General features: G+C 37.4%; 1 protein-coding gene across 1 annotated transcript in view; it reads right to left on the bottom strand.

Annotated features, from left to right (window-relative positions):
* Positions 1-16,461, bottom strand: part of LOC108145902 (regulating synaptic membrane exocytosis protein 1) — a 71,387-nt gene that overhangs the window by 42,204 nt on the left and 12,722 nt on the right. Inside the window, 2 exon segments of the mRNA XM_017271555.2 lie at positions 76-514; positions 10,505-10,734. Coding sequence (XP_017127044.2) covers positions 76-213 — 138 coding nt within the window. The 5' untranslated portion in view covers positions 214-514; positions 10,505-10,734.

Raw genomic sequence — 16,461 nt, 5'->3', positions numbered from 1 at the left:
CTTCTGCCAGTGACAATAAAAAGGCCGCAGTGCTGTGATTTATATATATTCATTAAAAATCGAAGTGTCACTTACCTTCTTCATGAATGACATCACATTTGTTGGCAACATTTCGGCGGCTTTTTTACTGCTTTTTGCCTTGGTTGAGAAGAATCGGTTTTGCGTTTTCGTTTGTCGTCGTTTTCCGTGTGTATTTAAAGTGCAATTAATCATGCATCCGCCGTGTTGGACGTTGCGTATACGTTATGCACGTTATGCTCGCTTTGTTCTGCTCGCTGGTAAGCCGGCTTAAGTCATTTCCATTTGGTTTGATTTCGATTCTTTTCCACGTATATTTTGTATTGGCCATTTTTCATTGGCCATGTAAATAGGCATTGACATGGGGGATATTGGCACTCCAGCAGTTCTACATGATCCGGATTGATTTATGAGCAGCTCTAGTTCCACTCCTGGCTTTTAATTAACTTTGGCCATAATTCACAAGTGTTATTGTTGCCGCCGTCTGCAGCTGCTCCTTTTTTGGTTGGAAAACATGGAAAAGAGTACCGAGAAAGAGGCGGAAAATTATAATTAGTCATTTGGCAGTTGGGCGCAAGTTGCACGAGGCGACTTAAAGTGCTCAAAACACGGACGTGTAATGGTCCGCCCGGCTTACACCGTACTTAGCTGGGCTCCATAAATTTCCCTACGATAACCATCAACTGTGTTTTTCGGCTTTCCCCGTTTTCCCCGCTTTTCCACCATAACAAGCCAGCCAATACACACGCACACATGCTGAAAAGCGCTGAAAGTCGAGCGGAGAAAGTTTATAAGGCGGAAATAATGTGTCGCCTAGCATGCAAAAAGCCCCTTTTCCATTGTGACCTCTATAATAAGTTGGCCCTGTTAAGTGGGTTAGCCAACGAAACCGTAAAGTTAAAGCACGAAACTGATTTTCAATAAGTTTTTTAAGCCCTGTACCAAGTTAAAGCTGTAATGTGAATGAAGTTGCTTTTAAGACACTATTTTTAGAGCTGTCATCGGAGGAACACAGGGGAAAAAGTGCAACAAATTTTTATAAGAAATTGAACTTATTTGTAATTAGTTATTATTTTTAAATAAAAACATTATATATATATAAATTAATTAAGAAAGCTCTAACTCTAACTAGACTATCGCCATCGAGCAGAGCAATCAGAATGCTTTGGCCAGCTTATCGGGCATTCACTGCAGTTGGGATGTACGTACTATGTAGTGCACATAAAAGGGGAACTCGGAGCTGGCTTTGCTGTTTGCCTGGAAATGGAATTATTAAATGAAAGGACCCACATAGCAATTCAATTGTCGAGCTATATGCTCGATTTGAGCTGCATAGGGATGAGTATATAGTGTGTGTGTATGGTTAAGGGATATATATACATCCCAATTCCCATTGATGTTGCCAACGGACAACGGATTAAAAGCAGAGGGATGCCGATCAAGTTTGGAAGTTGCAAACTTTGAGCCAAGTCATTGGCGCAGAATGCAGTTATTTCCCTTTTTTGCAGCCATTTGAAAAGTTCATAAAAAGTGATGCGACAGGGGGAATGTGTTTACGCCCAATGAAATAGCACGACTTGCCAAATGAGCGGGCAAACTTTGAAATTGTATTTGGGGAAAAATGAAAATTAGTTGCCGCTTGAGGCTGTCAAAATGCCAGCGACAGGACATGCATTCCGCGCAGCGAAATCAGGACTTTTGGTTTTTGGAGGAAGATGTAAGGCAAAGTGTTACAAGTGTTTGGTCGCAGCAGGGGGCTGTTATGAAAATGGGTGGAAAAGCTGGGCGGAAAAGCGACGACAGGGCCTCTCGTGCTTACACAAGCTTAGCGAGCAAGGATGTGCTCATAAATTGTAACTTTCCGTTGCTGTTGTTGGTGTTGGTAACAAGCATGAAATCACATAAACACACACACATACACACACACACTCGCTGCGAAATCAACAGGATGAAGCGCACGAGGCCGGATGCTGGCAAAGTTCCAGCCAACTTGGTCGGCTGTAGTTGGCACCCAGTTAATTAGCGCGAAATTGGGAGAATGAGTTTCCGAATCGGGCTATGTGCCTTGTGCTCTGGGCCATTGCCTATATGCTCTGGGCCAAAAGCAGCCCTCCTCCTGTGCATGCTAATGAAACTGATCAGATTGCCATAAGCATTAAAGGTCGTTGTCTCTGTGTGTGTGTGTGGGTTTTGGATATAATCATGCATTAAATAAAGTTCAACAAGATTTATCACCAACATGAATAGATCCTGTGCAGGACTTGCGACCCAAGGACATCGCAATTGTCACGCACAGGCAAACAAAGCTCCGAAAAAAGACAAAAACCCGGCTGTAACCGAAACAAATCGAAATTGAAACGTTTGAATATTAAATAGAGGGTTTTACACAAAAAGAAATTGAGTTTTTCATATGCAAATGCCATTTTCCAGTTAAACAGAAAGAGTTTTATAATAAAATGTTTTTAAAATTATCTACCACTTTTCAGTTAATCAGAATAAGTCTAACCATATAATGGCAATTATATTATGAAGTATAGAATGTATTCATATGTAAAATATATAGGTCTTTGTATAAAAAGGTGTAACCCTCAAAATATATATTTACAGTTAATTTTGTTATTAACAACAAACTTTCTTGTTAATTTCAGGCGTACTAAAATAAGTTTCAATAAATTAAATAGTTGCGAACATTTTTCAATAGTCTCTTCTTTGAACAAACTAAATACATGGATCTAAAAATCAGTTCTATATATCATAAAATTGTAACGCTAAAGTTTATGAATTTATAGAAAACCGCTATTTTTTAATTTAAAAATTGTATTTTGTTTTCTGTGCATTCCTTGATAGAACATTTTTTCGAAATTTGTTTTATATTTTTCTGTGTGTGTGTGGGCTGCGGCAAACTTTCAATGTCCGGCGATTTATTGCGACTAACGTCACACTGGGTGTCAAAGTGAATTGTTATGCCGGAACGTGCATGGGACACAAATTAAGTGCAGGCCAGTCCGAAATAAATGGAGGAAAAATACGGCAAAAGCAATTCCTCAGCCAAATGAAGCGCAACAGTTTTTGAACAGGGAATAAAAAGTAAAAAAAAAGGAGATGAACCATGGACCCAGAGCAGCATCAGGTCCAATTGCAGTTGAGAAATCGCAGCGTAGTTCATAAATAAACCGGACAGCGGGAGGCACTACCAGAATAGCCAGAAGTCGAGCTGAAAAAGGGGGAAACCACCGACCCCATGAATGGCATGAATGAAGCGTTGTCAACAAAGCCAAGCGATGGGGAATTTTCCCGGCGGACTGCAGATTACAAACTCAGTCAGTGTAGGGTCCTTCTCCCTTATTTTTTGTTGTCCTGTTGCTCGGCTTGTTAACACACTCCGTGTTCCGTTGTTGTGGCTTGAACACCAAAAGGATGGCAGAGGATGCCCAGCAGAGGATCCCAAGGACCAAGATAAGATGAGTCCCACTCCATCTCATAACCACTTGAGGTGCCTGCACAAAAAGTGTGTGTGCGTGTGTGTCACTTGAAACTATGAAGAATCATAGTTTATCGATCTCGGGCAAAATTAATTTGCCTTTCGAGAACATGGCAAAGTTTCGAGGGGACACAACTTTAGAGAGAAGAGGGAAACTTTCAATGAGCTGCAGAAAAATTCAATGACACGTGCCAGTATTAATTCTAGGAATTCTTAAATTAAATCCTTTTTACTACGCAAAGAAAAATAAGCTTAAGTGCAATCTTTCTTTATAAACTTCATTAATACAAATTCGCCATTAAAACCAATTTATAAAAAATGAATGAGCTGTTTTTATTTAATTATAAGTAGCTTCAAGTGCTAATTGCCCACTTTAAATATTTAGTTCACTTGAACAAAAAGGGAAGAAGGGATTTAAAATCATTATAAAATATTTTTTTACTGATTATATTAATTAATCAGAAAAGCAAGTACCTATTAGCAAGTTATATATAAAAGATTAAAAGGAATTGAACATTAATTTTATAAACTTAATGATTTTTTTTAAACCTTTTACTCATTTTTAATATATTCAATCTTGAATAATAATTCTTAATATACTTCAACATTGGCAGAGTTATTCTGAGTTAGGAAATCAGAATTTTAATTATTCTGATTCTGTGTTTGAAAACATGGCATTTTTCTTTTAGTATTTCTTAATTTAAAAACTTCTATTGCTTGTCCTTTTATACCACCCATTATTAATCTTCTTGTTTTTATATAATAAACAAAACAGTTTTAAAGCTTGGCGTATTTAAAGTTTCTTGAATTATTTGAGGAGCTTGAGTATGTAGGTATGAGTTTTTCGTGCACTGTTGCCACGACAGGCGAGATTGTGGGCCAAACAGGATTCTTAATGAAACTGCGACCGCGGCCTGTTTGCTCTTGGCCATCCGGACATTGGACCATTCGGTCATCAGGACATGCACATCCAGCGGCCAAGTGACAAGCGGACGGGATGTCAACGCCATGGCTGGATAATTGACAGAGACGGGCTTACGTGGCGGATACGCGATCCCCGCCTCCTTTTCGCAGTCCTTGGAAAGGTTTAATTGCTGGAAATAAACAGAAGAAGTTCCAGGAAGTCGTGTGGGCCGACCGAACAGATTGCTGCCTGATTCTGATTTTGATTGTGAATCCGAATTCGAGTCCCTTTTCCATTTCCATTTACAATTTGGCCCAGGATTTTCACGATTTTCAGGACTTTCGCAATGCCAAACACGTACGCGGCCAAATGAAATAAAACTACGCCCACCAAAAAACGTAGAGCTTTATCGTAAAGGAGTCACAAACAAAGGCTGGAAATCGTTTAAACAGCCGACAAACTCAATTATTCAAATGCTATGGGGGCGTAGGGGGCGTGGCAAGGGAGTAGCTCATGTGACTCAAGTGGCACTCGCTTTTGCGGTCGCACACGGCGATACTTGCAACTTGACATTTAATCAAAGCAAAAGCCTAAGCGAGAGTCCTTTAGAGTCCTCATGCTTCCTCCTCGATGATTTCCCCATCAAGGACCTTCGTTTGGCACCGTTTTGCGGTCTGGCCGCAAAACTGTTGACACGTCGTCATCGCTCTCCATATCCTGTCGACTGTATCCCCTGACTTTCATCTTAATTGAAATCGAATCAAAGTGTTTTCACTCAACAAATGAAATTGTCTGCCGCACGCATTGTTCGACAATGTTCTGTTTCGGTTTCTGTTTTTGTTTCTGTGGCCAACTGTTGCCGCCAACTAATGACCTGGCATTGTGTTCTCTCACTTCTAGGTTTTACACTCAATGTGCTGGTAGTATTGTGGCTTATTGTTTCATAAATTATTTATTACAAAACTTTATTTGTCCTCCGTCTCTTTGTTCGCTCCTTTTGGCCCCCAGGCAATTGGCCAGACTTTCTGTCGAGATATTTGATTATAAACTGGAACAGAAACGGAAACCCATTCACTTCACAATGCCAGAAGTTGCGTGCCACGATTTGGGAGATTGGATTATGGAACCAATATTGTCGTTCCGAAATGCGTTTGATTTCTCCTTCTTCGGCTCAGATTGTACAAAGCTTTTGGGCCGGGGCTTATTGGACAACGGAAGCCCATCTCCCCAATGCACTGTGCCACACAATCGATATCCAACAACTGGCGAGTGCTTAACAAATATTACGCACTCGCTCCGTTTGATTTAGGAGGAATTACGCATACGCAGTGTGCACAACAAACATTACTACAGAGAGAAATATATATAAGAGCAGTAATTTGCAATCGCCTAAAGGTCGTTTAAAATATTAAGTCTGTCCCTTTTAGCTGCTAGCTTCAGGAAATTTATATATTTAAAAATTTAATGTCAGTAATTTTTTAAGGAAAAAAAATAATTTTATGTTCTCAATTAACCCGCTGCATTTGAAAATTTGTTAAAGGTGTATTTATTTACTCGAATGTTATGTTAAATTAAGTTAATAAACTTCTTTTGTATTTAATGGCACAGTTTAAAGGAAAATGGTATTATAACTTAAAAAATGCACTAAATTTCTCTTTAATTTAAGCCCTACAAGAATTATACAATTATGAATTCAGTTTAATGCTATATATGCCCAATCAGAAGCTTATTTGTTTGTTTAATCAACTAACTGAAGTGCTAAATGTAATATATCTCCTTAATACTCTAATCTAAACACTATTTTTTAAACCGAAATGTGGATGTGTTTTTCCGTGCCGAGCATTAAAGTGAGTGACAAATCAACTTGATATGGATATGGGTAAAAAAACCCCTCAGCTCGCCGGGCGCTCATTAACGCTTTGTAAAATGTGCAGCTCAACGACTATTTTCTAGCATGACAACACGCAACGGTGCCACGCCCTCTTCTCCACATTTCCATCCAACCCCAAAAAGGGGCGGCGTTTTGGCATTTATGATGTCGCGCCAACGTGGCAAACTCATTAGGAATGCGTGAAATTCAACACACAGTCTCATCCGAAATTTAAGAGCGTAGACAGTGCGTAATTGTCGCTTTTGTCATAGTCGTAAAACCAAGGGAAACGCTACTTAATTTTCTTATTAGAGCATCATTTCTACGCATCCCTTTGATTTATTCGCTGCAAAAACTTTATATTAATTACGCACGGCTGGCATGGGAAATTAAATCAAACGAAGCACATAGAACAAAAAAAAATACAAAGAAGTGTATGGTATAAAAACCGAACCTCGTGATAACAAAACCCCCGGCGAAGTTGGAAAAAAGGCTTAATGGCCGTTAAGCGATGGCACGACCGTAAAGATTTTCGGCAGACTGGGATCCACGGAGAAAAGTGACCGCAATTAATTAACCACAAGGCGGCGAATGCCGCTGGCAATAAAAAATAATTATAATTATTTTCAGCAAGTGCTCGCAAAATGATACGCCTACACTCATAAAAGAGGAGCGAAAAGACTTAAGTGTAAAAAAAAATTTTCAAAATCTGGTTAAGCAACAATTTTAAATTAAGTGAAATTTTGAATATTAAAGTACTTTTTGCCGATTAATAATGAATGCTTTAAAAACGAATGAAATTTAAATTGGTTAAGACATATTATATATTTATGCACATTTTAAAGAAATCGAATACAAACAATTTTAATTTATTATTTACGTACATTTTATTAGGCCAAAATTTTTGTATGCACTGATTCAACAAAATGTCCTTTAATATTTATGGTATTTTTCTTAGCTAAAAAAATACGAACAAAATGTATAAGAAGTAATTTAGTGTGTGTCCTTTTTTTTGTGACTTAAAAGATTGTGATTTTATTTATTTATAAATAGCAATTTTCTTAACCGCTTTTATGTATTGATTCAAAAGATTTGAGTTTTTATAAATATTAATTTTCTAAGCCGAAAAAACTGAACAAATTAAATAGAATTAATTGTCTTTTTGAAAAAAGGGGGACTTAATGTATGGCAATTTTCTAAGCAAAAATAAATGGACACAATTTACAAGTGTAGCCTTAGAAAAGCTAGATTTTAGGCACAAAATTCCACAAAATAATATAAAGTGGAAGGCATTCATTGCGTAATTAAATGCTGGCCCAAAGTGAGCAGGGCAAAGGTTAAGCTGACTGGCTGTCAAGGTTCTGTGCTTTGTGCTGAAGCATATTGCCAGTTAATTATTCAGCGTATGCATGAAGGATATAAACCAATGTCAATGTCAATGTCGAACTGTCGGAAAACTAAACAGAGCCGTAAAAACAGCTCAACGGCCTCATGAACTTTTGCAGCGCATCTAATGCGAATTCAATGTCGTCCTGGCATTCCTTTTAGTCCTCCTCCCCTAAAACCGCCTTCGACTCGTCCTTGGAAGGACGACCTCGTGGGCCGTCAGCAAAGTCAATTAAAAATATGAGCGCAAACTAAATAAATTGTCATAAATATGCAAAAGAGCACAAAATACACATTTTCAACCAAGGACATGACAACCTGGATTCAAAACTTGTTTATTCAGCATTACACATAATCATGTCTACCCATCGATATCCCTGACTCGGGCATATGTCCTGTCATTATTGTTATTGCTCGCACTGTCGTTCAACAGTGGTTGTGTTGTGTTGTCTTGTGCTTACTTATTTACTTATCGCACCACACAAAACATGTGTCTGGGCTGTCGCAGCTGTCTGTCTGCGGTAAAAACCCATTTTTCCCGACGCCTTAAGCTGGCTCCTCCGGATCGCATTCCCATATTCATTTCCATTCCGACATTCCCTGCATCTCAGCACAGTTATGGCGGAGTCCTGTAAATTGCATTGCAAGTACTAGAGGATACACATGTCGAAATACCACGAAACCAGATCATGACTTCTGAATTTGCCCTTACTCAATATTTGCTTATAGCTGAATAGAAATGTTACCCCAAATATAAATGTAAAAAGTAAATCAAATATTCTTAATATATTTATGAAATTTTAAGTAACGATAAATAAAAATTATACCTTAATGATCAAACAATTAAATGAAATATTTAAAATTGTTTTTTGAGCATTTCATACTTTCAACGATTTTCCATCTGAAGTCTAGACATTAATTACAAGACTTTCTGTAACTAGAAAAATCTACCCTCTAACATTCTAACAATTTTCCTTGTTAGGTTAAAAAAGCTTTAAAAAGGAAATTAAATAAAAATCTGTTGTAAAACTTGTTATGAATATTTTTTGATTTCACAATTGGTCTTCAATATTTTTAAATATTTTAAAGTATATGATATTGAAATAAAATGTTTAAGTAGCCAGAAAAGTATTTATAATATATATTTATTTTCAATTTATTTGAAATATTTTAATATCATATCAAGTCATATAAACAAAAGCATTTTAGCAAAGCTGTTACCATTTAATAATATTTATCACAATTTTTGACAACGCTGACCTTCTATACAAAAAACCCATATTACTCTCAATTACCAATGCAAATTTATACCCTTCGAGTGCTTTATTCCCTTGCAACATTAAACAAATCTGTATGGCCGGAAGGTCAAATGTGAGACCAGCAGACAGACAAATATTTAATTCCCACAATCGCACACAATCCGACCTCCCAGCTTTCCAGTCCTTTGCCCTATTTATTATTTATGAAATATTCAGCACTTATATTCATTAATTTGATTGCGATCCGAATTGATGCATTTTTCATATGGTCAGCCAAATTGACTTTAACTTTCTAGCGAAATGAGCGCCAATTGAAATGGCAAATTGGGCTAATTCGGTCTGATGAAGCACTAATTATACGCCATTTCAGCTACGAATTCATCCGGGGTGTATTCAATTAAATCCGCGCAAATCGAGGAGCCCCGGGCCATATTGATTGCAAGGTCGCATAAAAATAAACATGAATCCTGGTTGATTTATGACAAATTGAGAAAAGTAAACAGAGCGAAATCTGCGTTTGATATTTTCCTTATGTAACATATTACGCATACGCCGCGTGGGCGGTCACAGCCTCAAGTCATTTTTCATGATAATGTATTTAACATACATATTAATCATAGGCGGTGCAGAGGATGAGGGCTCGGGGGCGTGGCAAGCCGCAGCGAAGGCATTCTGTTATTGAGCTCCACAATTTAAATTGATCCGCAAGCAATAGCAAAGCAATAATTGCTGTGGTTTTGGTTTTGCCAGGACGGCACAGAGATACTTTAGTTTTGCACCCGAAGAAGACGGCAACCGAGGCCATTACTCGACCGCACATCCTTGCCAGGACTCTCCATTGCGGAATCCGGACCTGCGGAATGCCACAGGCATCGCACATTGTCCGGGGGACTCGATTCTGCAACGCAAACCTAATCATCTGCGCACAGTAATCCCATCATTTGTAATGCATACTCATCCGGGGTTGGGCAACGAGCACTGACAGAAAATATCACCCTAAGAGGTCCTTAACATGATTTGTTATTGTTATTTTTATCTAGAATATTACAACATTTATTATTGGTATATTGTCTGCATTAAATGAACAAACATTTTCCTGCATATTCAATAGAACTGCATATTTATATATATACACTTATAAATATGAATTCATTTTATATAATTTCATTTTGTTTTTCATTTTCATTTGCTTTTACATAAATTATTTTTGTATTGTCTCAATTAATTATATTATATTACTTAGTCAGTTTTGGCTATACTTTCTTGGTAGAAAAATGTATAGTGAACTAATAAAATATATAAATAAATATTAGTTTCTATAAACATAGTAAGGGAAACAGTTTTCTACAAATGTTCAAATTCTGTAAGAGATTTGACTTTCTGATAATATAAACACAAGCACTACTAACTACTACTGCTGCTTCAATCGACAAGCGTTGCTTTTCTGCAATAATGGCGCTATTATATTTAATGGTAAAAATAACTAATCTTTGTACCAGATCCTTATTATTTTCCCGTGTAAGCCCACAAATACAAAAGTTAGTTGTGGGTAGGCCTCTCATCTGGCCATTGTGGCAACAAATTACCTGTGCGATTTGATTTCATTTCCGTTCTGCTGCCACCGCCCTCACATTTTCATCTGCAGGTTCGGTATGAGGAATTCTTCAGAGAGGAATATGGCTAGCTCTGTAGTTACCAGATCCTTTGCCATCTAAATCATCATCATCAAGCTGCTCGATTTGTTGTGCGCCGTCGATGTGCATTCGGTTTTTTGGCTTTCGATTTGAAATCGTGCTGCGTGAATTGGAGCTCAACTCTGCAAGGATATGAGCGAAGGAGACTTGTTGTGAGCATGTCCTGGCATTAGACAGCTGTCGAATGTGAAATGTGGAGCATAAATCAAATGATATATATTCGACAGGGCGGAAAACACTTCGCCTAAACTGTAATCAGGCAGCCTTCGTTCCAAATTCATTAATTTTCGTTTAAATTGATTCAATCTTGTTTACAAAAAATATAATTTTCACTCTTCTCGATTTGTGTTTTTCCCAAAGAGAATAATTTCTAGAATATTTTGTTTTTGTCTTCCAATTTGTGATTTTATAAAACTATACAAATATATCTGTAAGAAACTTATATTTAGTTTTTAAACTTGTAGCGTTAGCCTTTATAGAAAATAAATAAATAAATATGTAAACAATGCTGGGGAAGAAAATTCTTTTCTCTCTTTCAATATCGATTCTGTTTTAATGTGTCTCTACAATTAATACTTTATCACAGCAACTGACTTCTCTCCATTTACTCCGAGTACTAAGTACCTACTAAGCCCCCAAAAGTGCAGAGAAAGTATATTTTTATCGTACATTCGGCTGACTTGGAAACTTTTCGCCGGCTGTTGCTGTAGCTATGTTTATGTTTATGTATGTATTTATGTGTTTATATTTATGTATATGGCAGATATATATACTAAATGTGGCTGGATCTGAAGCCTTCTTGTGGCTGTTGTCGTTACTCTCGTAATTATGAAAGTTGGCCAACTGGGCTGCGGTCGCGCGGTCCTTGGGGCATTCAAGTTTTGCGCTCCCACTCCTCCATCTTTTTCGGCGTCCTAAAGTATGCAACAGAAATTGAGGGATATTCTTTAGACTATAAAGATATAGTGTGGTGGCACAGGACATCCTCATTACGTTCAAGTGACAGTGGCACATTCGGAATGCAGAATTTCTGTGGCCGAAAAACTTTTGAGCGACTTAGAGGCTTTTGTTGAAAGTTGATTTAAATTACCAAATGAGAAATGTAGTTGTTGGCCGGAAGTTGTCGTCGTTGTCGTTGTCAGTCGTGAGTCGTAAGTTGTCGACAGCTCGACAAAAACAAGGGCATAAATTACACAAAGGCAGCTGGCAGCAGGAGGACCAAAGTCCTAGTCCATTTTCGACAGCATCAAAGTCACTCAAGCACACGGGGCCCATAGTCGAGAAACTTGGTCGAAAGTAAAGTATGCAAAAAGCCCTGGCTGGAGTGAAATTATGAAGCACTGCCAAATTCGTTCAAATTGCCAGACAGCCGGGCCGCCAGTCAGTCAGCCAGTCAGCCAGACAGACATCCTGTGTCCTGGACCAACGTACGTGCCGGGAGCTCTGGGTCTGAAAAAGTTAACCCGGGCCACGTAGCCATACCACTTCACTTCACTTCGCCGCTTCGATCCCCTGCTGCCAACGAGCCCAACTGGTTTTTGTTCAATCAACAACAGGGCTATATTGCCACCCGCTTGTTTGTCTAAGTGAAGTGAAGTGTGCCAAAGATATTTGCGCTCGATATTCGTCCAGGCATTCCGGGTTAAGGCCTGCCACCCAGCCACTCTTTCAGTTTTAGTTCTTAGTACACTGGGCGCAAATGTTACACGATTCTCTTAGCAATTAAATTTCAAACATAGCATAAGAACATATGTTTCTTTGCAGTTCCTGTTTGTATTTAAAAATATAATAGCATATATTTTAGGACGAAGTATTTTGACAATACATTAAATAATACTCAATATTTTTACACCACTGCACAATACATCTGAAACTAATTATATAGTTTAAGGAACATCGCAAACCTTAAAACATTTCTAAGCTCTTTAAAGACATTTTTGACTTGAATAAAACTTGTCGTTGTTAAACATTATAATTAATACTTCTTTACAGTACAATTATATATCTTTGCATTTCAATATTCTACATTTTTTAAAAGTTTTTCCTTTAGTATAGATATTATTTTAATTTGTTTTTCTTGAAATTTCACTTTTTGGTGCATGTTATATAAAGCTAGCCCTTGTTCTTTCCGTCGTTGTTCTTTCATTTTATCCTGATATTTTACTTGTGCAATTTCATTTTCTAAGACGTGTTTAGTACGTAACAAGTGGTCCTTTAAAGACTTTTGAAACTTGCGGAGTGGAGGATGATTCGGGGTGAGAAGGGCCAATTGTTTTGCTTCAGGGGTCGAACCAGGAACCAGATCGGAATTACTGGCAAAGTCACACGAATCGGTCCCTTCAATATCAGACATTTTTTTAAGTCAACAAATATTTAGATCTCAAAAATATAAATATGTTTCTGCTCCTATGAAGTTTGACGTATAACTTTTGAATGTCAAAAATGTTTAATATAAATAACAAAGCGGTTGCTATGGATTTATGTAGTTAGGTAAGAAACATTTGTTACTTTTATATTGTAAAATGAAAAAATGGTTAACCCATGTTAAACTTTCATAATTCACCTTTAAAGCGAATTTTAATTTGTTGTTTTTATTTGGGTTTCTTTCAGGTTGAAAATAAGTATTAAATAAATAATTATTAAAAAGAATTTTTGCGCTTACATTCAAAAAAAGAGTTTTAGGTTTAACATATATACTTTTTAACGTTATAACAAAAAACCAAAAAACAATATTTTTGTCAATTTTTTCTCTCTGTAATCCCAAAGAATAGGCTTATGGCGAAATGACTGTATCACTCAATAGCCAGAATATGACAAAGAGAGTACTTGGGCCTGATGGAGCAATAACCAAGCTGACAAACAAGTATTTCTATTTCACTTCGAACGCCGCTCTGTCTAATGAGCCATCCTTTCGGCAGGATTTCGCTTCCTGGCAGCGGAAGAGCACCGGACACACGTGTGCCTTTGATTTGAATGCGACAAAAGAAATTAGTTTCATATGCAGAGTGTTGGGGGGATTGTTCATGCTCTAGGGATTATGTGGAACAAATACAATCAGGCGTAAAGACATTTTCTCTTTTACGAGTCTTGGATATGCTTTCTTTCAATAGCTTGTTTTGAAGTGAGCATGAACTTAAAATATTTAGGGGTCTACAAATTGCGTCTTTAAATATTTTACACTTACAATTATGGTACTATGACTGGCTTTTTCGTCATACCTCGTCATAAATTGCAGTTATTTTTATCAAAACTATGGAATACAATGTTTTAATGTTGAAATGTCATACCTCGTTGAATTCGTCTTAAAATTTCCAACAAACTGGCATCCACAGTTTTTAAGTTTGTTTTGGGTTAATTTTCCAAAAAATAAATGGCGATTAAATAAGAAGGCGAATAAATTTAATCTGTCTCACTTTTTGGATTGGCCGCTGGCTGCTCAGGCAGAAAAAGCTGTCAATATTAAAATATAAATATTCGGCAGAAGATCGAATTAAAAGCTCAAATGATTTGGTCTGCATATGTCTGAAAATTTAATAAAATCCCAGAAATTGTCGTGGCCAGCGAGAGCTAAGCCAAGTTTTTAATCCAATCATAAGTTATTAGCACCCACTCTTTCTGAGCAGGAAAAGCTCAAAGTGAAAAATGAAAGAAGAAAAAAAGAGAAAGCCATTCACTTGTGGAGCGTTTTTTGAGCGACATGTTCGCCATGCGAGGGCGTAGCATAAAAAACTTTATTCATGGAGTTTTTTTCTATGGTCACCACTGGATTGTAGGCAACATTCAACGAGGCGTGGATCCCTTTTTCAAATCGAGTGAGTCCCTTTTGATGGCCTTTGTGGGTGGATGTGAATGTGAATGTGAGTGTGCATGTGGAAGCTGTGCGTTGACGGCAAGTTTCACAAATGATTTCACAATTTTGCATAAATAAATGTCAAGTGTGCGCCGGAGCATGCGGAGAGTTGCTGACAGTTTTCTAATAAACCCAAAGGACGAGAAAGAAAACAGGATAATCAGCGCGCAGGACAGGGATAAAGAAACCCGAGCAACAAGTTGTACATATATCTTGTGCGTCCACTTTAGCTTAGCAATAATAATAACCTTGGCTGCCATTTCTCAATGTGTGTTTGTGTGTGTTCGTGTGTGAGTGCGTCGCTTTTACCCATATGAAAATGACAATTTCCATTCCCATCGACAGTCGACAGTCGACACTCGACACTTTACCAGTGATGCCACCATACCCAAAGCAAAAAAGATTATGGGAAAAAAAATATAATTTATAAAGCAAATTGCTATTTTTGTTTAATACCCAGATCTACTATCTAAATACCTAAAGTGAGAGCACTTTTTAGTTTCGTAATTAAGTAGTTGAAAAGAATAACAACAAATTAAAATTACCATACCTGTGGTCGATAGCATTAAAAATAAATTGCTTTTAATTGTTAAATTGTCAGATCTAGTTTCTGAAATGCTAAACTGTCAGCACTGCCTGTGTGCTATGGTTATTTTAGGATTTCCCAGCAACGCTGGCAATTTTAATAATGTTTACTCAAGGCGTAGCCTTAGATCATTTTTGCCGCCCCCTCTCGAAACAAATAATAATGGGAATAATGGAAAACCAGGAGTCGGGAAAAGTAGCCCGGCTGCAGGACTCGTGTGTGCAGCGAGGCATGCCAAATGACAGCTGCTAGTAAATGGGAAAATGAGAACGAGAATGCCAGGATCCTAATAAGCAGGCCATAAGATGCAGCACGCTATTGCAGTGCAAAACTGACAGTTCCGGGCTACGTGTTTGTTTTGTGTCGCCAGTCGAGAAATTTCAGCCATCACAGCCATTAGACCCGTAATTTATATTCCGCCCATCAAAGCAAAGGGGTCACATTATCCTTTTGCCGCTCAGCACAAAGGCAGCACAAAGCATTTATATAAATATCATTTTAAGCTGCCTCTTGCTGCAGCTGCTGCCTAATGAGCGGATTAAAGTGCTCTAATATAAAGGTCTCCGGTGCTTCCTGTTCGTGGAAGTGTTTTTCCGCACCCTAGTTGGTTCCGGGAAAAAGCTAATCCCGAGGTTGCAACTCAAAAGCGTGGCAGGAGCACCAACTAGTGTTACTTGCTTTCAAAGGGCATCTTCTGCGAAAACAAACAATATTGCTCGACGCAATCAGATATCAAAATTGAATAGTCCTTGAGTATATCCAAAGTATTCGTTTATGTTGAAAACGATTTCAATGCACGAAAATAGAGAAGAGATTTTTTGGCAATCAAAATCTAAAATTCGTTGACAATTTCTGCCAATTTTGATTATGTAGAAACGGAATTTCCACAATGTATAAAAGGGATTCTTTTTTAACTACAAAATTTTGTAGAAAAATTAGGAAAAGGAAATGTAAAATTAAGAAATACCAAACTAACATTCCTCTACAAGTTGACAGCTTAAAACTTTATATTTAACTGCTATTATTTGTATATATATATATATATTTCTTAAAAATGTAAGGTATTGCCAAGTCAGTGTTTAAAAATGGAAAAAGGATGTTTCAATTTCTATATCATTATAGTATTCAAAAAAAGGAAAAGGCTTTATATTAAAAACTATTCGTAAATTTCTATGCCATCTTTTATGATGTTTTAGTATTTTAAGAATAAATCTCAGCCCACAGTGCGTATACGCAATAAGTGCCCTTTTATGTGTCCCCTTCCAATTTCATCTCAATATTTGCAATAAAAAAGAAAAAGGCTTTGATTTGCATGCGGGAGTTGAGTCTTTGAGTCGCCTTTGTTTGGCATAAGACTTTTGCCCAGAGACACAAAAAAAACATATTGCCTGCATGCGTTTATATTGGAAAATA

Source organism: Drosophila elegans, unplaced genomic scaffold (assembly GCF_018152505.1).
Source record: "Drosophila elegans isolate 14027-0461.03 unplaced genomic scaffold, ASM1815250v1 contig_208, whole genome shotgun sequence".
Lineage (NCBI taxonomy): Eukaryota > Metazoa > Arthropoda > Insecta > Diptera > Drosophilidae > Drosophila > Drosophila elegans.
Note: the sequence above shows the minus strand (reverse complement) of the source record. Positions and strands in the feature narration are given on the sequence as shown.